At 37.4% G+C, this 27444-nt stretch overlaps 1 protein-coding gene, 1 long non-coding RNA gene and 1 other non-coding gene across 3 annotated transcripts; 1 reads left to right on the top strand and 2 right to left on the bottom strand.

Moving 5' to 3' along the window:
• Nucleotides 1-1785: 1785 nt before the first annotated feature.
• On the bottom strand, nucleotides 1786-5659 carry LOC145630867 (uncharacterized). Its single transcript, XR_014112291.1, has 4 exons — nucleotides 4645-5659; nucleotides 4280-4319; nucleotides 3521-3655; nucleotides 1786-2288 (listed from the first exon to the last, which is right to left on the bottom strand). It is a non-coding gene; the product is annotated as an uncharacterized LOC145630867 (long non-coding RNA).
• Nucleotides 5660-8692: 3033 nt separating this feature from the next.
• On the bottom strand, nucleotides 8693-8797 carry LOC145633284 (small nucleolar RNA R71). Its single transcript, XR_014112619.1, has one exon. It is a non-coding gene; the product is annotated as a small nucleolar RNA R71 (small nucleolar RNA).
• Nucleotides 8798-11547: 2750 nt separating this feature from the next.
• Nucleotides 11548-11913, top strand: LOC145633010 (putative mitochondrial protein AtMg00860). Its single transcript, XM_081685322.1, has one exon. The coding sequence runs from the start codon at nucleotides 11548-11550 to the stop codon at nucleotides 11911-11913; it is 366 nt and encodes a 121-aa protein (XP_081541448.1).
• The last annotated feature ends 15531 nt before the right edge of the window (nucleotides 11914-27444 follow it).

The raw sequence follows: 27444 nt of genomic DNA on the forward strand, positions 1-27444 counted from the left end.
AAATCCACCGGATGATAATTTTCCACGGCTCGGGAATTCTATTAGATGATGATAATTTTCCATGCCTCGAGAATTCTGTTAGATGATATTTTTCCACGCCTCGGGAATTAATCATCGACTTCTACGCCTCAAGAAGTGTCACTACTAGAAATAGGCTGATTTTCGACGCACTGGTTCCAACGGACACGAAATTCCACCGGTTATTTTCCATGAATTTTTACAATCTGATGGAATTCCCGTCGGAAATTTTCGACAGAATATAAATCCGTCGCAATAAATACGCTTTCCGACGGAATTTAATTTTCAACAGAATATTCCGCCGGAATATACTTGTTAAAACCCTAAATGTGCTCTCCTCCCCTTTCATTTCATTTTCGCCTCTGCTTTTTCTCTCTCTTCAGGCCCTCTTCTTTTTCTCACTTTTCTGCCCTTCTCTCCTTCTCTTTCTATCTCTTCCACTTCTCTCTCCTCCGCCCTTTCTCGTTCTTTTTGCCTTTTCTCTTCCTCTCTCCTCCTCCATCTTCTCCTTCTTTCTTCTCTTCCCTCATTTCTCTTCTCTATCTTGGTGTTATTAGATAACTTGTTATTCGATATGGTTTTAGGGTGATTTTGAACCTTGTTTACTTGATACATTGGCATTTTGGTTCACTTCTACTCTATTTTTGTTCAATTTTTGTGTATCCCTTGCTTCACGGGTTATTAGTGTTTTTGTTGAGTTTTTAGGTCCAAAGACGACCATTTGAAGCATATGAATGATAAACCGAGGTTTGAAGCCGAGACAATGGAGCAAAATCGAAGAAAAAGTGAAGATAAGGGCCTTAGAGAGCTTGCACGGGCGTGCCATACCTTGCACATCCGTGCAGGAGTGCATCACAACGATCATAAACTTCTGTTTGCGGCCTACAAGACCTGCACGTCCGTGCAGAGTTCAGCACGTCCGTGCCTAATCCTGCACGTCTGTTCAGCTTGCCCATCCTAAATTAGTTTCAAAACTGATTGTGTAGTTCAAGGCCTACACGTCCGTGCCATATCTGGCACGTCCGTGCCATACACTAGTACGAAACTAACCTCAAGTAACACCCAAAAGGTGTTACATAAAGTGGTAAAAGTGTTATTATAGATAATTGGTAACACTTTATTGGGTGATACTTCCGCCCATGTTACCTAAGACCTTATGTAACACTTTGGGTATTGTATGGTAACACTTTCAAAAGTGTTACAATAATCCCTCTTATGTAACACTTTTTATATTATTAGTATAATTTTTAAAGTGTTACTTTTTACATCTTATATAACACTTACTTATCCTTAGTAACATTTTTCAATCATATAGTATCACTTTATCCGACAATATGTATCACTTTTTCGAATAAATGTAACACTTTATTGATTATTAGATAACATTTCTCAATCATCTTTTGACATACAGTAGCACTTTATTTGACATTATGTATCACTTTTTACAAACTAATGTAACACACCATTAATTAATAGGTAACATTTATTATTATTATTATTATTATTATTATTATTATTATTATTATTATTATTATTATTATTATTATTATTATTATTATTATTATTATTTTTATATTAATATTTACAACAATTATGAATGAGAAATTAACATACAAGTATATGATAAACAACAATTTGGATTGAAATAATTTCATAATTCTTACAAAAAAAAAAAAAAAATCCATACACACCAATTTTAATGTTTGGCTAAACAATATAATAATTCAAACAAAAAGAAAATCAACTTTGATCTCTAGCTTGGAAAAGTGAGGAAAAGAAAAACTTCTGAATTTAAAAAAAAAAGTCGTCGATAGCAGTAAACAAGAACAGCAGCAACATTAACAGAAGCTACCAACAACAGTATGTAGCAGCAATCAGCAGTAGCAGACACCAGTGGCAGCAACCAACAGTTGGACAAGCAGTGGCAGCATACAGCAGTAGCAGGAGTCAGCATCAGACAACAGTAGTAGAAAAAAACAGCAGTAACAGCAAAAAAACAGCAGTAGCCGACACCAATGGCAGAAACCAATAGTAGGACAAGCAGTGGCAGCGTACAGTAGTAGCAGGAGTCAGCACCAAACAACAGTAGCAGCAAAAATACAACATTAACAGTAAAAAACAGCAGTAGTAGTAGCCTGCTCCTATTTTTGCTGGCTGATGCAGTTTGTGGTGTAGTGGTAGGAGAGGCCGTTCCTAGGGAGGTGCACACCCTCTCTGATTTCTCTTGTCTTCCTCAATTTGCTTTGCTAGCTTGTCAAATCTTCTTATACCTACAAGCATAAACACAAACACAGTACACACAAAAGAGGCGGCAATGCCAAAATACAACTTCTATATATACAAAAGGAATTAGAGAGAGGAGAAAAGTAGAAGAAATGATTATAAAAGCTGGTTAAGATTACTACAATCAGTGGACAAATAAACCACTTAGCAATGATGAACCAGACCATGTTTAGATTTCTAATCAAACATAGAGAGGTATCTGCCCAAGTAAATTGAAGACATTTAGAGGAACAAATGCTCAATAGTCAGCTTCTAATATATTAACCAAATGGAATATAAACCTAAATTAAATAAAGCAACCTTGTCATCAAACTGCATAAACAAGAACACTTTTAAGAAACTAAGAATTAAATCCCTGCACCAATAAAAGGAAAGGGAAAGCAAAACTACCATAATTCCTACACGTTCTCTACTGAGCATTGATTAAAACTTCACTACCACATTGTTGACTTGAAACAGTAATATCGTCCAAGAATATTAATCAATAAAAAGATCCAAGAATCAAATTGAGATTGACCATGCTAGGAAGGTTTGAGAAATCAAGCGGAATGCAATTACGAATACTTTAGGGGAGGGGGTGATTCAACAATAACCACACAACTTACCTAAAGGTGAATGATCCTTTGTTGCAGACAAAAAAGAAGGTTAAAGGTATGCAACTATCAATATCAACTACGTTTTAATATAATGATGGATAAGCATATACTTAATTTCCCAACCACATTGTACTTTCTCATTTGCAATACCAATGGTGGATAATAAGGTTTTATAGTATTTTTTTTTTTAAAAAAATGGAAACATATATAAAAAATACGAAAAAAGGAAAGTAAGAATATGTCACGAAATTGGTGGAAGAACAAAAAGATTTCCCAGTCACCATAGCAAACCCACTAATTTCTTTCATAACAAACTAAGCTACAGAAGACGTGTTAGAGTAAGGCATAGAGATTACATCAGAAAGCTAGCATCTATCACCATTCATAGATAATTTAGATGGTAACAGAGTAAAACTTGGCTCTATGGCTAGATCCCATACTTATGCAACATACTCAATTTGGTGCTCTTGTGGTTCATGAAAATCAATGGTTATTGAACCCACAACACATAATATACAACCAAGTATCTCGAACATATGAAGTCTCTCTCTCAAAATAATATGTGTAAGGGTAGAACTAAAGCAATAACATAAGCAAAACACTTTAGTAAAAAAATCATATACCTGAAAATTAAGCCTTCAAGAACACATCGAATCCAACTACTTACTTTATAATGATAGAAACTTGCACCAAGTGGAGTCACCAAAATAGCTGGTGCAAAATCATAGGATGCAAATTAGCAATTTCTCCAACAACCACTGCAAAAAAGTCATTTACGTCACATATCTTGAAAGGTAAGGCCTTGATGAACAAATTACAAATCCAAGTCATTATGTGGGATGCACATGTCACTTGATCATATCTATAAATGTCCATACCTAGACAAAATACAAGTAAGCAATAAAACTACTATGAATTATACTAATTAAGTTAAGACTAATACTATTTAACTAATAAAACTACTAAATAAGACTACTCTGAATTCTACAAGAATAAAACTACTCTAAATACTACAAGTAAGCAATAAAACTACTAAATAAGATAAGACTAATACTATATAACCAATGTTTTAGTTAATTAGTAGTCTTGATATGCTAACAAGCAGCAACATACAAGCAATGAGTAAAAAAAAAAAAAGAAAAGAAAAAATAAATAATTGTCAATTATATAGTCGGGTACCCAAACAGTTGAGCATAGATATAAAACTCTCATTCCAATTATATACCTCTTTAAATAGACATTTTATACACAATCAAGTTTCAAAATGCATCAACAATAATTGTCACAACCAAGTATTTGCCTAAACCTTCCAATTATCAAGCATATAAGAGTATAGTGCATTGACAATTATATAAACTATTAAATTTAATATTGGTTGATACCTCCTTTGAGCTCTTTGTCAATGCCTTTGCAAAAATTTGCCTGAAAATACTCTTTGTCAGTATTATAGAAATATAACTCAAAAGTTAATTTACTACTCCCAACAAACTAATTTGACAAAAAAAAAAAAAAAAGCAGTCATATTGTGAAACTTCCTTGAGAAAATCAGATACATAATTGTCAAATTTAATTTAATTAACAGAAAAATCAAATTAAGAAGTGACATCAAATAGCTTGATAGAAAAACTCATAGTCTAATGATGACGTATGATTGCAATTAAAATAAAATTGAACCAAACTATGTAAAAAATTCCAGAAATTATAAATATAGTTAAGAAATTCAACGACTGAAGAAGACAAACCAGACCTAGCAATCGTCTCCTCTTTCTATTTTGATTGTCTTTTCTCTAATTTGGTGAAGCGTAGAGAAAATTCTTTTGATCTCCCTAAACCAAGCCCAAATTTCACAAATTAGGAAGAATGTTTTTGAAATTAACCACAAATTTTGTTAAGCCCTAGAATACCGAGCTAAAGAAGAGAAAATGTGAGATTTTCATAAATGAAGGCTTGCAAAACCCTAGAATACCAAGCTAGAGAAGTGAGAAAAGGAAAGAGGACAGAGAATTTGTGGGCGTCATTGGTTGCGGTTGCGGCCGTTACTCCGTGAGCCTGCACCTTCAACATCGAGGAGATAGAGAGAGGCTATTTGAGATAGAAACCGCTATCTCATAAATTCACGATTAACTTCCCTTTCCTTTGCTGCCTTTTTTAGAAAATAAAAAATATTAGAAGTAAATAAAATATTCGGATATTTTTCCCTCCAAAAAAAAAAAAAATGTTCGGATATTTCACCAAGTACTTGTGAGTTATTATTTTTATTCACCTTATATCCAGAAAATTTTCACCAAATGACCAACGGATGTTAACTCCGTTAGTCATTAGGGTTAAGTACGCCACATGGCTGGATCTAATTGGTTATTTTTAAAAATTATTTAACTAATAAATATTATACTACCTCCGTTAAATGTTATGTGAAACTTTGGGGTATTATGTGTGAGATATAAAATATTCCAAAGTTGCACATAACATTTAACGGAGGTAGTATATATTTAAAAAAAAAACTAAATTAAAATTTCAAAAAAAAAAAAAATCACCTTTAACCCCAACCTGTCACCTTCTAATGGCGAACCCTAAGCCCAGCCACCACCCCACAACCGCCACCCATCAGCCTCCTCACTACACCGATGCCGCCCCTTCCACCAACCCCGCGCTGGTGCTCGCTCCTTTCTCGAACCACCGCATTATTTTCCCTCCTTCCTTTGAATCGCAAAACCCCTCACCGTCGAACAACCTAAGCCGAAAATTCGGCAACCACCCCCGAAACCCTTTCGTCGACAGCCCAATCCCTTCCCCCACACCGCTGCTACCCACCTAAGTCGAAAACCACCACCTTGAAACATTAAACCCCCAAAATCAAAACCCTAGGTTTTAGTTTTTGGGGTTTTTGATTTTGGTAATCGACGTGGTGTTTCATGGGGTTGGAGATGGCAGGGGGAGGGGGATTTGGGTTCGCCGGTACTCTTAGCCAAAAACTACCACATCTAAACATTAAAACCCCAAAATCAAAACCTTAAAAATCAAATCTAGGGTTTCGATCTTGGGTTTTTCATTTTGGGGTTCGGCGTGGTGGTTCAGGGGATGGATACGACTGGGGGGAGTTGCGGCTTGGGTTCGCTGGCAAGGTGATGGGAGGACACCGACGGTGGGGAGGGGAGGGGTTTCCGAAGAAGATATTAAGGGGCTTTTAAAATTGGGGAGTGGGTGGTTTGTGTTAGGTTTAGGGTGGCAGTGGCTTAGCGGCGTGGGCTCGTTTGTGTCAGGTTTGGGGTCGCGCCGACACTAGGGTTTTGACGGAAACCACGCCGGCGGGTGGTGGCTGGGGCTGGGCTGTGGTTATGGTTATGGTTATGGTAGGTGAGTTATGTTTTTTTTATATGTTTATTTTTTATAATTAATTAGATTGTTATTTTAAAATTTAAATTATATAAATAACAACTAATCGTAGGTTGCCACGTGGCAAATTTAGCCTTAATGACTAACGGAGTTAACGTCCGTTAGTCATTAGGGCATTTTGTAACATTTTTGTGAAACTTACGGGTATACGGTGAATTTGAAAATTTTCATGGGTATATGGTGAATAAAAAAAATAGCTCAAGGGCATTTGGTGAAATTTCCGTAGAATATTTGATAAGAAAAAAAAATGATTGAGCATAGGTGTTACGACCAAGTGTTACCTAATATCAATGTGTTACAACAAAGTGTTACCTAATATTAAAGTGTTACAAATAATGTTACCTAATATCAAAGTGTTACAAAAGTGTTACATAAAAATCAAACAACCATAAAAATTTTAAAGTGTTACCAATAGGTGTTACTTAAGCCCAATTTTGTAGTAGTGATATATGGCACCCCCGTGCAGGATTTCTAGGCTGAATTAGTAGCAGACTGCCTCTCATCTTTTGGCTGTGCACGGCCGTGTACATTGTGGCACGTCCGTGCTGATTAGGCCGCACGTTCGTGCCAAGTCTAGCACGTCCGTGCTGACCTGTAGCCGTGCCTGACTCTTGTTTTCTTAGTCTTTTTTATTTGGGGGTCTTTATAAATAACCCCTTGAGCTCATTTGTATGGAGCAAAGTTTTTAGAGCTTTCTCTTAGTTTGTAATTGTAGAAACACAAATATTCTCAAATCATTAGTTAGATTTTAATTACTAGCTTGGAAATTTCAATATCAATCATTGTAGAAGACAAGTTCCACCATTGTTATTCAAGTTGAAGCTTCTAGTAACTTTTTTCTCACTCTTCTCTTCCATTTTAATTGCTTTGATTGTTAATTATTTTGCTTAATTCTTGTATGCTTAGATTGTTATTTAGCTTAATCCTTAGTTTGAATCTTGTTCATGAGTTACTTGAAATTCTTAATTTCTTTAATCTCCATGGATTGTGAGTAGTCTAATTTTCTAGGGTTTGGGTAAAACCCTCAATATAGTCACTAATTACTTATTGCATGTGTTAATTTGGTAATTTTTGGGTGTTAATTTGTTAAGCTCAAGTGGTTTAATTGCTTAGTTCTTGTATATGGCTATTGCTAGAACTATTATCCAAGGTTTCTCAACGAAGGATCGAGAGATGAACTTGAGTTAGCTCCCTTATGCTTAATTGACTTGAATTGCCATGAGAATAGGAATTTCCAGTCAAGGGAATGTTTTTGTCATCCTGATTATGCTTTAATACTTGTTTTATGCTTTGTAACCACGAGAGTAGGTTGTAATCATTTAAGTAATCCCTCTAGCTTGAGAGAGTAGTTGGGTGCTTTAGATGACTTCCCCTATATTATCCCCTTAATTTATCCTTGTTTGCTACATGCTATTTGTGATTTGTGATGAAGTTGAGTGGTATATCCCGAAACCTAGAATCCTCTAAATATTGTTAATCACCCCTTAATATTAGTTAATTCAAATTAGTACATATTACATAAAACCAAACCAATATTGACTTCATTTAGCTTATTTAAACGGTAGTATCTCGATGGTTGATTCAATGCCTCTCTTGGGTTCGACCCTTTCTTACCTTTGCTATTAGCTAGTGAGACCAAGACAGGAGTTTTATCTTTGGTAGGCTCGACGACGGCCTATCAAATTTTGGCGTTGTTGTCGGGGAGACAAAGTCACATTGAATGTATTATTGTTGAATGAGTCTAAGTGTGTATATTTGTATCATAATTTTTTTTATCTATTTTTGCTTAATTGCGTTTTTTTTTACCTTGTGATAGTCATTTCTAACGTTTTCTGAGCTTTGTTTGACTTTGCATGACACGAAAGAGTAAGCAATCACCGCTAATTTTCGTGGATTTAGAGTTAAACAAGACCTTAAGGAACGTAAGGAGGCTCTTGCAAGGTACTCTGGAATTTTCCATTGTCTATTCGGATTGCGAATCGGAAGAGGTTCTTGGTAGCAACAAAGAAGAAAACATGGGTGATAATGATCCTCCTCCACCCTTGCAACGAGATTATGGCCACCCCAACGCATTCCAACTACGGAGTGGTATACGTCTCCCCACTACGAATGCAAATAATTTTGAGCTTTCACCTCAACTAATCCGTATGATACAAAGTGATCAATTTGTTGGTAGTTCTCATGAGTGTCCTTTTTCTCATTTGGACAACTTTCTCGAGTTGTGCATAACTATAAAGCAAAACAACATTACGGAAGAGTTCATCCTTATGCATATATTTCAATTCTCCCTCCGTGACAAAGCAAAGCATTGGTTGAGAACAGTAGAAGAGGGATCATTGACCACGTGGGATGAAGTCAGTAGCACTTTCCTTGGAAAGTATTGTCCACCCGAAAAGACCGCCGAACTAAGGAAAAATCACCAATTTAAACCAAGAGATTGATGAAACATTAAGTGAAGCTTGGGAGCATTTCAAGGACTACACTAGAAAATGCCCACACCATGGTTTCACATCATGGATCATTGTTTAAAGCTTTTATGATGGTCTTACTCCTACTTCAAGGGCCAACCTTGATAACGGGGCCGGTGGTAGCCTTAAAAATCTATTGTGGATGATGCGTACAAGATGATTGAAAAAGTGGCAAAGCACTATGCATATGGAGGTGATAAAAGGCAACCACAAGCAAAGAAGGGCGGAATCCATGATCTTAGTGCAATAGACCTTATTGCATCAAAGTTTGACATGCTAGCTCACAAGCTAGATCAAGACACCCTTACATCTCCAAGCTCTTCTTCACAACAAGTCATGTCTTGTGAGACTTGTGGAGGAAATGATCACTTGTCCTCCAATTGCAACTCAATTAACCAAGAACGAGCGGCGGCTATTGGGCAAAGAAATGATAAATACTCCCAACCCTACAATTAAGGTTGAAAACCCCAACAAAACACGGGTTGTAAGCAACAAAACCAAGGCCCCTCTCAAAACCAATACAACCAACCCCATCCACAATACCAACAATCTCCATACCGTCACCCTAATTAAAGGGACCAAAACCAACAAAGACAACAATATAACCAACCCGCTCCTCCACCTCCTCAAAAGTCTAGCCTTGAAGCCACGCTTGAGACTTTCATTACACAACAAGGAAGAAGCAATGCGAATATGAAAACGAACATCCAACAACTTCAAGCACATAACAAGATAATTGAGAATAAATTAGCTCAAATTGCGCAACAAGTTAAAAGTTCATCCTCCAATCCTAGCGGTCACTTCCCAAGCTCAACGGTTGTGAACCCAAAGGAGCAAGCTAAGGCCATTAATTTTAGATTGAGGAGAGGTTATGAAGGGTCGGTTATGAGTGAAGAGGAGCCACAAAATAGAGATGAAGGAGTTGTGGTGAGAAATGAGGATGAATTTGAAAATTAAATAGTTGATGTTGAGAGAAAGGAGTCATAAAAGAAAAATGAGGGAGATAAGGAAAGAGTTGAAAAGCCCCATGAATGTATACAAGCCTCCCATTCCATTCCCTCATAGGATTGTAGAGAAGAAGTTGAATGAGAAGTTTTCAAATTTTCTTAAAGTCATGAGAGGACTTCAAGTGAATATCCCCTTTCTTCATGCTATGTCACAAATGCCTACCTATGCAAAATTTTTTATAAGGATATTCTGTCCAACAAGAGTAGGCTTGAGGAGAGTGTAACCATCTCCCTTCCTAAGGAGGTGAGTGCTATCATTCAAAATAAGCTTCCTCAAAAGCTTGGTAACCCCGGTAGCTATGCAATACCGGTGAAGATTGGAGACTTGGAAGCTATAGATGCTTTGTGTGATCTTGGGGCAAGTGTGAGCTTGATGCCCTATTCTATTGCAAAGAGTTTGAAAGTTGGAGACTTGAAGCCAACAAGAATTTCCTTACAAATGGCCGACCGCACGGTTAGGCTACCTTTGGGAATTCTTGAAGATGTACCAGTTCAAGTCGGGAGAGTATTTATACCTTGTAATTTCGTAGTGATGGAAATAGAATAAGACACAAGGGTACCCCTCATCTTGGGGAGAGCATTTTTAAACAACCACCGTAGGTGTTGTAATTAATATGAAAGAAGGAAGGTTAACATTGAATGTGGGAGATGAGAAAATTTCATTCTCATTCTCCCAAACATTGAAAAAGCCATCGATTGATGAAGTTCATAGAGTTAACACATTGGAAATGGACTTAGAGGAGTTCCAAGAGAATTTGATTGAAGGAGATCCTTTACAAGCTATCCTAACGAGAGGCTTAGTTGAGGAAGGTGAAGAAACAAGGGGGTATGATCTTTTGCTCAACTAACCTTTAGTCCACAATGAAATGAAAATGGAAGTGCTTAATATGGAGGTAAAAGAGGAGAGGACTATGCCTCCTCATAAGGTTGAACTTAAACCCCTTCCTCCTCTACTTAAATATGCTTTCCTTGATGATAGTGAAGCTTATCCCGTTATTGTCAATGCCAAGCTTGATGATATCTCTCTTGATAAACTCCTAGTTGTTCTAAAGGAGTATAGAGACGTTATTGGGTACAAAATTGATGACATTAAAGGGATAAGTCCCACAATTTGCATGCATAAGATTTTACTTGATGATGATCATGCTTCTTCTATTGAGCACCAAAGAAGGCTCAATCCAAATATGAAGGAAGTTGTGAAAAACGGAAAGTTTTAAAACTCCTTGAAGCGGGCATAATCTACCCTATCTCCGATAGTAAGTGGGTTAGTCCGGTTCAAGTTGTGCTTAAAAAGGAGGCATGACCATCATTAAGAATGATAAGGGTGAGACCATTTATACAAGGCCAGTCACCGGGTGGAGGATGTGCATTGATTATAGAAAATTAAATAAATCCACCCGGAAAGACCACTTTCCACTCCCCTTCATTGATCAAATATTGGAAAGACTAGCATCACATAGTCATTATTGCTTCTTGGATGGATATTCGGGATTCTTCAAAATCCCAATTCAACCAGAGGACCAAGAAAAGACTACATTCACATGTCCTTTTGGCACCTTTGCTTATCGAAGGATGCCATTTGGACTTTGTAATGCACCTTCCACATTTCAAAGGTGTATGATGTCTATTTTTTCCGACATGCTTGAATCATCAATTGAAGTATTCATGGATGACTTTTCTGTTTTTGGTTCATCTTTTGACATTTGCCTTTTGAATTTGATTAAAGTGTTGAAAAGATGTCAAGAGGTGAATTTGGTCTTGAATTGGGAAAAATGTCATTTCATGGTAGAAGAGGGCGTTGTTCTTGGTCATGTGATTTCTAGTAGGGGCATTAAAGTATATTGTGCCAAAATTGAGGTCATTGAGCGCCTCCCACCCCCTACAAATGTGAAGGGGATAAGAAGCTTTCTTGAACACGCGGATTTTTACCGCCGGTTCATAAAGGATTTTTCAAAAATCGCAAATTCGCTCACTCAATTGTTGGTAAAGGATGCCCCTTTTGTGTTTACTAATGATTGTTTGCTAGCATTTGATAGGTTAAATGAGGCATTGATTTCGGCTCCTATCATTCAACCCCCTAATTGGGATCTTTCTTTTGAGCTCATGTGTGATGCTTCGGATTTTGCCATTGGGTCCATTCTTGGATAAAGGAAGGATAAGAAGCTCCATGGCATCTACTACACTAGCCAAACATTGGATGATGCACAAAAGAATTACACAACCATAGAAAAGGAGTTTCTAGCCATTGTTCATGCAATCGAGAAGTTTAGGTCCAACTTGTTGGGGACTAAAGTCATAGTCTTCACCGACCATTAGGCCTTGAAGTATCTCTTGCCCAAGAAGGAACCAAAGCCAAGATTGATACAGTGGGTCTTGCTCTTACAAGACTATGACATTGAGATTAGAGACAAAAAAAGGTGCTAAAAATGTTGTGGCCGATCATCTTTCACAGTTGCCTATCTTTGTAGGTGATCTTGATAACTTGCCAATCGATGATCCGTTTCCGGATGATCAATTATTTGCTATACTTCAAGCACCGGTACCATGGTTTGCGGACATTGAAAAATATTTATCTTGGTCTATTCTTCCTCCCGACCTCTCCTATCAACAAAAAAGGAAGTTTCTACATGATGTTCGTCAATACTTTTGGGACGACTCCTTGCTCTTCAATTAAGGTGTTGATGGCCTTTTTAGAAGGTGTATCCCGGATGATGAAATTGAAGATGTTATTACAATGTGACACACCTCACCTTGTGGAGGGCATATGAGTGCTAACAAAACTTTGGCAAAAATCTTACAATGTGGTTTTTATTGGCCTACAATGTTCAAAGATGTGTGGGGTGTAGTGAAATCTTGTGACTAGTGTCAAAGAACTGGTAATATTTCAAGAAGAAGTGAGATGCCTTTGAAGAACATTCTTGAGCTAGAGATTTTTGATGTATGGGGCATTAATTTTATGGGAAATCTCAAATGACAATGGTGAACCGTTTAAGGTGAATGGCCAAAGGCTTAAGGCATACTTTGACGATTTTGTGCATGAAGAAGCCAAGGTTGTTCACCTTGATGAGTTTGATGTTCCTTACTCTCATTGATTCCGCCATGTCGTCAAGCTAGTGACGTTAAAAGAGTGCTTCCGGGAGGCAACCCGAGTTTCTCAACCCCCTCTCTCATAAACTATTATTTCCTTTCCATAATTTTTATTATTACTAACTTTACTCTTAATATCTTTTGTAGGTATTGATGAAAAGATAAGTAAGAAAAAGGTTTATGGAAGTGAGGTAGTAGGTATAATAATAATAATAATAATAATAATGGTGCTAATAATAATTTAATTATTGTTATTATACCTTATTGTTTTATTAAAAAAAAAGAGTTTTGTACAACATCAGGTCTGCACGGACGTGCAGAACATCGCACGTCCATGCAGATGCGGGCAGAAGCGACCAGTAACATAAGTTTGAAAATTTCAAGTTTGGCACGGACGTGCCAAACTAAGCACGTCCGTGCAAAATAGGTTGCACGTCCGTGCTTCTGGGTGCACGTTCGTACAACCTAAGGCAGATGCAGCAAGGCTTCTGGTCGGGGTTGCACATCCGTGCCATAGGGTGCACGTCTGTGCGGCCCCTGACAGGCGACTCTTCACGCATATTAACATAATTTTTTTTTCAACACTCCTCACTCACTCTAACTCGTGGTTTTCATCCTCTTTATCTCTCTAAATTCTTCTCCTCCTTCTCTAAACTCACTCAAATTCCCTCAAACACTCAAAATCACACCAAAATTCAACAAATTTCTCCAAAATCTTCACTCCTTTTCAACAAATTCACATACTACTACTCCTCCTTTTTCCACATTCAAACCCAAAAATCACCAAATTTCTCAAACCCTAACTTTGAAAAAATTGATTTGGGGGTTTTCTTGTGGGCTAAAAATTGAAGCAATTGAGTGTTGGAGTAAGCTCAAGCAAGCATAAAGAAGGTTAAAAAGGTTCATTTGCGGGTTTTACACCCACGATAGACTCGGTATAATTGTTCATGAGTGAAAGATAGTTGATGATTGTCAAGCATTATTGAATTTGAATGCAATTTGGTGTGTTTTGAGAATTGGATTTTTGTAATTTTGGAATTGAGGAGTTGATTTTTGTGAATGAAAAACATGCTTGTTTGAGTGAGTTGTTCTGTTGGTTTGTTTGATAATAGTGCATGAAATTAATGGTGAGTTGTTGTGGATGCATTATTGAAGTAGTCTTGGTTCTTTGTTGATTAGCCTTGGCTTGTTTAGGTGGTGGACTTAGAACTTGAAATTGTTGTGAGTTGCATTGGTGCATTAGCTTGGCTTAATTGTGTTGTGTTTGTTGGCCTTGTTTGAGCTTTGATTGGTCGACTTTGTGGACCTAGTTTCTTTGTGTGGTTGTGTGGTGATTATTTTGTCTTGGTTTGTTTGATTGCATTGCATAAAGACCGACCATGAATCGAAGAAACCGACCTAGAAACACGGATGCTAGGTACCACAACCCTTCTCCTCCTCTCCCCCGTTGGTCCACCACAAGTGGATACTATGTGGATTGTGTTTAATGACCCGACCTTTTTGAACAATTACATTAGGATAAGTAGGAGGAGAATTAGTCCAACCAAACTCTATGATGAAAATGTAGCCGAGGCCTTGGGGGTAGTGGATGACATTAGGATGCTATTTGAGGGATGTGGCCTAGGTCGTTGGCTAGACTTACACGCCCTAACCTACAAGAGGTTGACACTTAAGTTCCTTTTCACACTCCAAGTGCAACAAGACACCAATGGAGTCCCCCGCCGCATTACCTTCCAACTTATGAACACCCAACAAAACATGAACATAAGGAGGGTAAACCAAGCCTTTGGGTGGCCAACCAACGGAACCATAGGACCAAGGGATAGGCCCCCTCGTAATTATTGTGCGGGTGAATTTTGGAGAAAAATCACCGGCCTTTTCGACTATAACCCGAGGACCGACAAGGCCACGACCATCATCCACCCCGCCTTTAGGGTTTTACAGCGCACCATAGCGAACACGACGTTCGCTAGAGATGATAGTTCAGGAGTAATGTCCATTAGGGAGCTTCACTTCCTTTAGCACTTGAGCGAGGGTAGCACGACCTTAGATGTAGGGTCCTGGCTAGTCGACCACCTAGAGGATGTTTCCACAGGGTTCGGTAGCATCACCATAGGTGGCATGATCACCATTATTGCTTCTGCTCTTAATCTTAATTTTGCAGATGAGGAGGTTTGTCGAGGGCCGACGCAGCTTGACATGCAATCGCCGAGGAAAATGAGATGGGTTGTGGATACAGAAGGGCCACATCCTTACTTGTGGCATGTGAGTGCGCGGCCCTATACCTTCCTTCCCGACTCAGAGAGGACCTACATCTACGATGAGAGCAATTGGGTCTTTGAGAGGGACCATCCTTGTGTTCCTGGTAAAGAGGAAGAAGAGAATGGGAAACCTTAACAACAAGAGCAAGAGCATCAACAAGATCAAGAGCAACAACAACAACAATTCCAACAACAACAATCCTTTCAACAATAACAACATGAGTAACAACAAGGGTACCAACAAGGGTATCAAGGTTAGGGCTGGCAAAAACTGACCCGACCCGAAAACCCGACCCGAACCCGACACGAAAAGAGCGGGTTAGGGTTGAGATTTTCGACCCGAAAACTTAAATGGGTTGACACGAACCCGAACCCGAAATTAAATGGGTTAGGTTAAGGTTGAATATCTCAACCCGAAAACGACCCACCTAACCCGAAAAAATAATTCAGGTCAATATCAGGTCGGGTCAACCCGAACCCGACCTGATAACTCGAAATAAATTAAGTTACAAAACAAAAAAAATCGGAAAAACCTTCTAATGGGCCAGCCCAATAAACTAAAGAGGCTCCATATATACTATCAAAACCCTAAATCCTCTTCATTTCCCTCATTTCATTCAGCCGTTTTCAACCTTCTCTCTCTTAAATTTTCTCTGTCCTCAAAAACACTAAAATCCATTAGACATTGTTGAATCCGAATACTCCATCATTGTTGAATTCGAGTTTTGTCCTCTCTTCTCACTCTCGTACAGTATTTAACTATTGTTTTCATGCTTCTTCTTGATAATTTATGAATTTATGCGAATAGATCTTGATAGTTTACAAGTATACTAATTATTCTTGCTAATTTATGAATTTATGCGAATTGATCTTGTTAGTTTATGTATTTTTGTTGTTTATTTTTGCAAATTTATGAATTTATGTGAATTGGTCTTGCTATTTCATGTATTTTTGTTGTTTATTTTGCTAATTTATGAATTTATGTGTTCTTAATTGTTCATTTTCAGCATAATCTGTTCAAAATTGTTCTGTTTTAAATTATTTTTATTCTGCATGCTCTTGTAACTGTTAGTTTCCTTTTCTTGTGATTGAAACGCATGTTATCATATGAGGTTTAATTATTCATTATTCTAATTTATGAATTAAATGCATGTTATGAGATTTTATTAGTCTTGTGACTTGTGACTGTTATGTTGGCAGGAAGTAATGTCCTCATGTTCAATTGGAAATGCTTGGTGGATCAATTAGAGGTGGAGAACAAGAATGATACGCCCCATAATGACCCGATCTTGATCCAATTGCAAGCCATATTGAATCCCTAATCTGATTTGAGAACTAAAAATTTGAACTTGTGTTTTTGAAACTTGGTTTGTAATTTGTTAAGTACACTCTTGGTTTGTAATTAATAATTAGGTATCGTACTTAACTATGCGTTTTATTTTGGACTATTTGTTAGGATTGAAGCACTTAATGTTTGAACCTTTGCTTTGTTTGCTTGAAAATGTAAGGGTTAGAAAAATTTAGGTGGTTTGAAACTTTGAAAAATTAGAGGTCATTTTCAGATCAGTTTCAGGTTAATTTTAGGTTAACATAACCTTATTTAAACCCAAATAAAAATTCAGGTCATAAGGTCATTTTCAGGTTGACCCGAACCTGAAAAAATCAGGTTCAGGTTGAGGTTTTCAACCCGAAATGTTAAACGGATCAGGTTCAGGTCAGGGGGTAGCTGACCCGAAATCAGCTGACCCGAACACGGACCCGACCCGACCTGATCCGATTGCCAGCCCTAATCAAGGTCAAGGTGTGGGTGAGGACAACTATAGACACCCAAATGTGTCTCCCCAAAACCAAACCCAGTGATGAATACCTTTCATGTCATTTGATTATCGAACAAATTAAAAGTGTGAAAAGTCTAGTGATGAGGATGTTTTAATTAAAATATCTCTTCTTTCTGTTTTTGAAAATATTTCATTTCTTACCCTATTTATGAAAAACGTGCATTCCAGTTTAGTTTGGTCCATGATAAGGGTCCAATAATAGTGTAGTTAGATAGGGATCGAAAAGAGCTTTCCAACGATATATTTTAAGCCCAATTCCGATGAATAATGAGGAAGTTATGGCCAAAATACTAAACTGGGCCAGGTTTGGTTCTTACATACGGCCCAATGATCTAGAGGAGGGCCTATTATTAATTATCATACCTAAAGCTATTAGGTTGATTATAGTTTTCTAGAATACTCTAGACGATTATTTTGAATCGTAATGGATTTAGGATTGATAATTATGTTTCAAAGAGTTTGAAATTGAATAAAACTACACCTTTTAAGAATCCTTGTTTTGTACGAGATGGAATATTTGTAGATATTATTTTCTTGCCTCATAATATTTATCCAAATTTTATATGGTTGGATAGATCTTGAAATTATATTTCCAGTGATATATTATAATGTTAAATCCGAGCTATAACGAAAAAGATATGAATGGAATATGAAACTCAACCCAAAACTGACATCCTTCCACTATTTCGGCCATATATTTTTATCTACAAAATATTTTAATCTTATTCTAATTGATTTGAAAAGTAGACTTCAAGAGCTTTCCAACGACATATTATATTCTTTATTTGGACTTATGGATCAAAAGATATGATAAAAATAAAATCAACAAAAACTGTCTTGCAGCGCCGGACGACAGGCCTGTCTCGCGGCGCTGCACACTGTCGCACGGCGACAGGGGCAGTTGCGGCAACATCGTTGAGTTTTATTCCTCTTCAAACTCTGATCCTTTTTTTTTTTTTATCAAATTTGGACTGTTTTTCGTTATAAATAACGTCCTTAAACCTCCGTTTTTAATCAACTACTCTCAACAAAAACTCTGTAATTCTATTCTCTCTCTAAGCTAAAGCTTATTCTCTATTTCCCTGTTTCTAAGCCTAGCCTTTTACAAACACAATTCCTTATACGTTAGCACTAGACACACCTAGCATAGTTCGAAGTTGCCTTCGCCTTAGACGTGAAAGGTTTGAAATTTCTGAGGGTTTGGTACCAAATCTAGTCTAAACTTTCTTAATTCTTTCTTTCAATTATTTAATTTAATTCTTTGATTATTATTTTTCCTTGAAGTTACTAACGTGTGTATTTTGTTATTAGAAAGAGAGACGGGGCATCCAAGTATAATTGTTTAATTGATATTTTGACATAAAATTCATGTTTAGATTGTTATTTTTGATTCTTAGTATCATGTTAGGATGCTTTTCTTAGTATGATGTTTAGAGCAAAGAATATAATGTCAATTATGATTTTTATGATGCTTCCTATTTTCTTTCTTAATATTCATGTTAGTAACATGTTAGGGCTAAAGCTTTGATTTTTATTGTTAAGTGACATGCTAGGATTTGTTATTAATCTTGTTAGTCAGAAAGCGCACTTGAATACGATCAGAATAAAGTAGAGGCCTATTATTAGGACAGGTTCTTTCTCTTTTAGATTGAATTTGTACCTTCATCCTCGAACTTCCAGTTTTTGTTCCAGACATATTGGAGTTAACGATCTCATGGATTGTTAAGGGGTGTAACCTTCACCTGTGAACAATTTACAAGTTCCTAAAACTTGTTGGCGACTCTTTTGCTCTAGTTTTCTTCCCTTTGGACACCACCGTACTTTAGTGTATGATCACAGTGGGGTTCAAGTTTGGGGTAATGCTTGAAATATTCCCTACAGTATTTTGGCGACTCCATTGGGGAGGATTTCTATTTTAATTCCTGAAATTATTTATTTCGGCAATGATTTAGAATGAGTGATGAGACTCGAAAAGTTCTAAGTATTTCATGTGCGTAATTTTGATTAACATTATTGTCATATGCACAGAAAATGTTCTCATTGGAAAGACCATCCGTAATGATTAAAAAACATAGGATTTTTTACACATATGAAATTTGAGGAATATCTTTCATAACTAGAATCGAAATAATGCTAATAATGCTGCGAAAAACTGGAAAATTCTAAGAACACAAACAGCTGCTGAGGCATGTAGGAACTGGCGTCTAGAAAATAGATCCTGTCACCAAAGATATGGCTTTGTCGCTGCGAAAATTTTGTTGCCAGGCGACAGGGTCATATCCTGGCGACAATCCCTGTTTGGCTGGCGCTGCGTTCTTCCAATACCGAGCCAGAAATATGCGTTCTTTTTTTTTTCAACCAGTTCTAGCACTATTGGCTCGATTCTACTTCCTGATTGAGTTTTTCTCTTTATTCTGAAACCCATATGTGTTCTATATATGGACATAACCCTCTGGGAATTCATGCTCCATCTACTTGATTGAACGCTCTGAGCAATAAAGGGTGCATCCGAGAATGTTGAACTCACCAAACCATGGAAGCGAGTTTAACTCGCGGGGTCCCATCCACATGCGCCAACCCTTCCGAAGGTAAGGCTTCTGGGCGGTGCATCCGGACTCATAACCATGGACCCTCTTTGACTAACCCATATCCTGAACTTTAGTGAACTAGAGCTATGGTTAGGTTGCAAACTCATTGCATCATGTTGTGACTACTTGACTACTTGTGCATCTCTTACTTGTGCATACTTATTATGTGACTAAACTAACCATTTGGTTTGAATTGTAATTATGAATATGTTTAAATAAACTAACCAAGGACTAAAGGACTTTGCTTAATAAATATGTCTAAAATCGAGTCATAGTTCCTTTGAGTCAACCCGGATTTTTATTTCCGTATACTGCACAAGCGTCAACTTGTTTTGGTCATAGCCAGAGTTCTAGGAATAACTACGAGTCGTACAACCTATGGATCTGTAGCCCCGAGTTTTATCTTTAATTTGGCGTTGGTTTCGTCCCAATCAAAGGCACAAATAAAAAGTTATGACTAAAATACCTTAACCTGTCCAGTTTAGTGCATATACACGAAGTCTTAACTTAGTCTTTGCTTGAGTCTAATCACATAGTCTAGCCACATGGTCATGACACGAGTCTTAACATGTCACCTACACTAACTAGTCTTAGCACACACTTTGTACATACTCTTTTCACACCATGACCATGTCTTAGGTTCATGCATGAGTCGGTTTTTTCCGTCATTTGAGTTGGGGGTACATTCTGTTCCTAATTTTTTTTTTCATATCTCTCCGTCTATACTACATCTTTCCATTCTCTACATGCTTTCTCCATATCACAATATTCATTCTTCCAACCTCCTTCCATCTCTTCCATGTTGAATAGAGCTTGATTCAAACTAAATAATAAAAACTTATCCCTAATTTCCCTTTACGCAGTACTTGGTCAAGGAGAGAAGAACGATTAATAATCAAGGACAATACCTTCATTCAAGTTCAAATTTTTGATAAACCAGTTGGTCGAAAAAGAAAATATAAGAAGATAATGGCAAGTCAAGAAGAAGTCAATGAGCTTAAGAAGCAAATGGCAGACGTGATTGAGGCATTGAAGACTTTAACCCTCCAAATCAATGACCCAGTAAAACAACAACAAATGGAGCTCATGTAAGAAAGCTTGAGAAAAATATCCAATGACTATAGATTCCAGGGCATTAGCTCACAAGGGGTCTCAGTGGACAAGGAGCTTCTTCCGCAGAAGTTCAATGCCAATGACATCCCTAAGTTCCAGCTAACAGATAATCCTTACTTCCACTTAAAATCCTTTGAGACCATAATGAACATTAAGGGATTGATAGGAAAGTCTTTCATTCCTTGTTTTCTTTATCTCTTGAAATTGTTTGTCAACAATGGTTCTTTTCCCTTGACAAAGAGAAAACCTCTTCTTGGGATTCCATAACAAACGCTTTTGTAGATAGATATAAGTGTAACATCCAAGACGAAACAGACCACAGACAACTTGAGATGTTAAAACAAAAAGAAAACGAAGGGTTCACTTCTTTCTTTAACAAATGAAGGGAAACTTCTGCTAATATTGTTAAGGTGCCTACCAAAAAAGAGTCTGTAAGGATGTTCATCAAGAACCTTCAAGAAAAATATGCAAAGCACTTAAAATACCAACACAACTTGAATACTTTCAAGGCTGTATATAATATATGCGTTGACATTGAAGATGACCTTCTAAAAGATAATAGTGCGAGAGGAAAGAAGAACGACCATCCTTCTTCTTCCTCTCAAATTAACGAAGTACATGCTACGAACACTTCTAAACCACGAATCCATAGGTTGAAAAGAGTGTTCACTCCACTTTGCATGAGTTATGAAACAACTTTCGAAAAGCTACACCACAAAGGACTAGTCATGCCCATAGAACCTATCAAAGATCCAGTTTCAGAAGCCAGGCCGCCCAAGTGGGATCCTAATAAACATTGCAAGTATCACCAAAGAAAGGGTCACGACACTGAGGAGTGTTGGAAACTCAAAGAAGCTATTCAAGATCTGATCGATGACAATGAAACTTCCGAGATTCTAGCCATCGTAGAAGATCAAACATCCTTCGATCCTTCACACCTTATCAAAACTGTAGGTAGAGCTGTCAATTCGGGTAAACGGGTCGGGTTTGAGTCGGGTTAGTGTTAGTCGGGTCATCTCGGGTCGGGTCAATACGGGTTAATGTCATAACATATACGGGTCGGGTTCGGGTTGGGTCATGCTTGAGTCGATTCATGTCATGTCATACATCTTATTGGGTTTGGGGCGGGTTTAGGTCGGGTTAGTAAAAGTTCGAGTTACATTCGGGTCGGGTGAAAAATAGGTCGGGTTAAATTCGGGTCTTTACGAGTTTAAACGATTTAGGGTCATTCTCGGGTTCGAGTCAGGCTCGGTTCAAGTCAATTATTTACGGGTTATAATTAGGTCGGGTCATTCTCGGGTTCAAGTCAATAATTTGCGGGTTATAATCAAGTCAGGACATTTCCAAGTCGGGTCATTCTCAAGTTCAAGTCGGGTTCGGTTCAAGTCAATAATTTGCGGAAAACATGCTTCGTCCCTAAAAACATGTTGTGAAACTAACCTCTTAGAATTCAAAGTGAAATATTGAAGGAATAGAACTAGGATTCAATTTCCGTTCTAATGCCAACATGAGATAACGACCTATACAAATTGATTCAATAACAAGTCGGGTTGAATTTGGGTCCGGTGAATAACAAGTCAGGTTGATTCGAGTCGGGTTTGTAACATGTCGGGTTGAAATTCGAGTCGGGTTTGTAGCAGGTCGAGTTAGGAACAAGTCGGGTTGAATTCGAGTTGGGTTAGGAACAGGTCGGGTTGAATTCGGGTTTTGACGGGTTAAAACGGGTTTGGGTCAATTTCGGTTCAGGTTAGGTTCAGGTCAGGTTAATAATTTACGGGTTACATTCGGGTCGGGTCATCTCTAATTCGGTTAATGTTCAGGTTCAGGTCTCAAATACTCGGGTTAACTCGGGTCTAGGGTTGGTTTCAGGTCGGGTTTGGGTCACCATCTTTTTCGGGTTTAGACGGGTCAGTTAATAGGTTGGGTTAGGGTCGGTATTTTGGGTCAGGTCAGCTTTTGACAGCTCTACCTGTAGGTGAGCCCATGATCAAGATCGCTTATATAACCTCTCTTGATGAAGTGGCCATGATTGAGGAGGATGAAAGTATTTTCTTAGATAATACCGAGGAAAATTTGTCAAGTCTAAAAGAGGACGTTTGAAAACTGCAAGATGTCATTGCCATGCTCTTGAATGTGGTAGAAGGACTAGCAAATCAGATGATGGTTATCGAACAAAATTCTCACCGAGGATTTAATGAAGAACTCAATGCTCCTAAGTAACGCGCAAAACGGACCATTGAAGAATACACACCAATAGAGATGACTTACAATGAAGCTTTTGACTGTCTTCACGATCAAGGTCTCATTCACCCAATTTGTCCTAGTCAAGACCCTCCGCCTGAAAAAGCGGTATCCCAATTGGGACCCAAAATCTTATTGTCAATACCATAGAGGTCGTGGTCACACCACCGAAGTACGTTTCGCCCTCAAAGATCGCCTTCAAGACCTCATTGATTCAAATCTCCTTCATGTTCCTCCGCGCGACAAGAAGTCCAAGGATAATAACAATAGCAACAGTGGCTGGAAAGGAAAGAAGAACGACAATCCTTCTTCTTCCAAAACTACCTACTCGAACAACATTAGCTTGGATGAGGTCCTTGCCATGAACAAACGAGAGAAAAAGAGAACCTTTACACATATTGGCATAAGTTATGACATAGCATTTGATCGCCTTCATGCTAAAGGTCTCATAACTCCCATTGGATCTATTTAAGATCCCGCACCTAAGAAGAGGTTACCTAGTTGGAATCCAGATGAATACTGCAAGTACCATCAAGGTAGAGGTCATACTATTGAGAGCTGTTGGAAGCTAAAAGAGGTCATCCAATATCTAATTGATAATAATAAGCTTCCCATACCTCTAAACGGAAAGAAATCTGAGTTATGATAAAGCATAAGACACGAGGCGAGCTTCAACGACAAGATTTCGTGACCTCTTTCTCTTTTCTTTCATTTCTTCCTTTCCCCAATAAGTCTAGCATATTCACCTTCTATTTTTCCTTAGCTTTAATTTGTAGATTTTTTCCCCTTTTAATAAAATGAGCATTTATTTCCTTGCATATGATCATAACATTGCAAATTAAAAAAAAAAAAAACATGCCGAACTAAGCGCAAGGTATATCAATGATTTGAAGCACCCCTTGTAGCCACATCATATTACCTTTCACCCTTCAAATATACAATCTTTTCTTGATAAACCACTTTGAGCCTCGTCTAACGATAGACCTTTCTTTCTTCAACCTACATCTACCTAACCTTGGGATGGGGTGGTGTGTAACTTATGCAATTTCAAAAAATAAAAAAAGTAATAAAAAAATAAATAAAAATGTACAAAAAGGAAAGTGTTCCAATGTCTTTGATATGAACATGTTTTTGATATGAACACGTATCATATTGCGTCTCTTATCGAGTGCTCAGTACCGTTCCTGAGAAACATGAATGCCAAGTGAGTGATAGACCGCATGATCGGGATTGCCCACACTTATAAAAATAAAAAAAAATGCAAAAGAAATAGAGAGCAAAATATAAACAAAACAAAAAAGAGAGAAAAGAAAGCTAAAAAAAAGTAGAAAACCTCAAGCATAAAAATACAAGGATTCAAATGCAAGGTTTCACACCTTGGGGGTTTATCTAGGATCTTGAGCCTTTATCCCTTTCTTCTTCAACCTTTAGCCTAAACACGTTACAACCCTTCAAAAGACCTTTTTGAGGTATACACACTTGTGCGAGGTTCGGCTAGAGCTACGTTCAGCCTGATTCCTAACGGATACGTAGGCAACCTCACATCGAGGTGCGGCCGTAATAAAAATACATTCATATTCACATTCACACATCATGATCATATTAAGGGATCTCCTATGCTCATCCCTATCTACTTAGAGCTAGACTTGGGGGATTGATCCTTACATTATTAGCTTATCTAGCCTAAGAGTCACCATTATTTGACTCTTCTAAAAATAATATCTTTCCACATACTTAGCTCTTGCGGCCTAACTTTAGTATCACTATCACACACATCACAGATACATGACCAAATAGTCCTTCCCTTAGGAACCCATTATCATGAAATCTTAACACAATGCTGAAGCATGCCTTGTCATATCAACATCAATCATCATTGCATCACAAAGTATGAAGTACTTAGCCTCCGCGCCTAAGTTACCTAAATACTTTCATTATCGAGTCAACTAGGATAGTCTAAGATGTTACAATCCTTGTATTGTGAGAGACAATGTTAACGGACTAAGCTCATTCAACATGCACCATCAAACACTTTGATTCTTTTTCGCGTCTTTCTTTTTCGGGAGAAAGTCGGTACCCTCCACAAAAATGACGGAAATTTTTTTCTTTTTCGCATTTTGAGTCAAGCACATCACAATACAATGCACACACGAGTTATGAGTCACACGTGTCAATTCACCTTGGGTCAACCTCAAGTCAGTCAGTCACGTTGAGTCAACCTCAAGTCAGTCCAATCACCTTAGGTCAACCCTAAGAAAAAACATCAAGCCTTAGGTCAACTCTGAGAAAAGCACTAGCAAAGTCTTTTGGCAATCTTTTGATTTTTACAGGATACAACTATTCAGCAAAGCTCCTATTCGCAGCCAACAGAATGATCGCAACAAACATTTAACTATCAAAGCTCTATTGTTCATAGACGCGTGAACAATCCTTTCAAGCTCTTTTGTTCAAAGACGCGTGAACATATCATAAAAGCTCTTTTGTTCAGAGACGCGTGGACATATCAAAAATCTCTTTTGCTCAGAGACACGTGGGCATATCATTCAGAAGTTATTTGTTTAGAGACACGTGGACATATTAAAAAGAAGCTCTTTGTTCGGAGACGCGTGAACATATCCAAAAAAGCTCTATTGTTCAGAGACGAGTGAACATCAAAACAGCAAGATGGCGCTCCCTAGCTTGTGGAAGGTTGTCACAGCAGCAAAATGAAACAAATCGGTTACCTCCCAGAGACGTGTGCTCGACGGTGCAAGATACGCGTTTCTTAACTCTTTTATCTGTTTTAACTAACGCTAGTTTGCAGGTATTAGCGTTACAAGAATGATTTGGGATCGCAGAACGTTCTGAATCATTCTCCGTCCCTATCGATACTATGACTTTTGTTTTCGACACTTGCGTTTCTCCAAACTCAGTCAAAGTGGGGGTAGACATCCAAATGTGTCTCCCCAAAACCAAACCCAGTGATGAATACATTTCATGTCATTTGATTATCGAACAAAGCGAAAATGTGAAAAGTCTAGTGAAGAGGATGTTTTTATTAAAATATCTCTTCTTTCTTTTTTGAAAATATTTCTTTTCTAACCCTATTTATGAAAAACGTGCTTTCAGTTTAGTTTGGTCCATGATAAGGGTCCAATATAATGTATAGTTAAATAGGGATCGAAAAGATCTTTCCAACGATATATTATAAGCCCAATTCCGATGAATAATGAGGAAGTTATGGCCAAATTACTAAACTGGGCCCGGTTTGGTTCTTACATACGGCCCAATGATCTAGAGGAGGGCCTATTATTAATTATCATTACTAAAGCTATTAGGATTGATTATAGTCTTCTAGAATACTCTAGAATCTTCTTTTGAATCCTTATGGAGTTAGGATTGATAATTATGTTTCAAAGAGTTTGAAATTGAATAAAAATATTTCTTTTAAGAATCCTTGTTTTGTACAAGATGGAATATGTTCAGATATTATTTTCATGCATAGTAATCTTTATCCAAATTTTATATGGTTGGATAGACCTTTAAATTATCTTTCCAATGATATATTAAAATATTAAATCCGAGCTATAACGAAAAAGATATGAATGGAATATGAAACTGACAGGGTAAAGTCGTATCCCCTAATAAAAAATAATTACCTAATTCACTAACTAAAGTAGATAGGGAAGTAGGGTCGATCTCCACAGGGGAACAAGTCTTTTTACTCCTAATTAAATATTATAATCTAAATTATTTAAGTAACCAATATTAAAAGTTGAATATGAAACTAAACTAAAAAGAGTAGGAAAAAGGAGAAAATAATATATAAAGGATCTAGGGCATAGGTTCACCAATAAATAATACTCCGGGGTAAAATAGGGTAATCAATCATTGACATTGCATAAATAACATGATTAACAGGCTCTCGCAATTTATTAACCAACATAGATCTAACAGGCTCTCGCAATTTACTAGATCTAAGTTCCTATTGAAAATAGCCTTTAATATTAAATTAACATCTGCTCGATTCATCAATTCAATATTGCTAAACATTCACAATCAAATAACATCTGCTCGATTCATAATCTAATTGCAAAGAATTAAAACAATTCAATAAGAAATTATCATGCAATATCAATAATCAACAATAACAAATTATCCCTTCATATTAATTATGGATCCCCATAAACCCTAGAATTAAATTACTCAAACATAATAAAACTAAACTAAACAAAGCAATTAAATAAAGCATAATAGAAAGAGATTTAAGTAAGAGAGAGGAATAGTTACCAGAGTAAAGGAGATAGAGTATGGAATAAACCAAGAGTTGTAGAGAGAGAGAAAAGTAGAGAGAGAGTAAGAGAGAAAAGAGATGATCTAAGGAAAATTGTCTCACACAATGATCCAAGACAACTAAAACTAGCTCCACAAAAGAGTATTTATACTAATCTACGAAACCTAAGCTAAAGCAAATAAAACGAACGCTTAAACCGACTTCCGGAAACACGCGCCCGATCGGGCAAAGGGCCGCCCGATCGGGCACGCCTTTTTCCTCGACTTCATAATCTGGGC

Source organism: Chenopodium album, chromosome 5 (assembly GCF_948465745.1).
Source record: "Chenopodium album chromosome 5, dcCheAlbu1.1, whole genome shotgun sequence".
In the NCBI taxonomy this organism is placed as follows: domain Eukaryota; kingdom Viridiplantae; phylum Streptophyta; class Magnoliopsida; order Caryophyllales; family Amaranthaceae; genus Chenopodium; species Chenopodium album.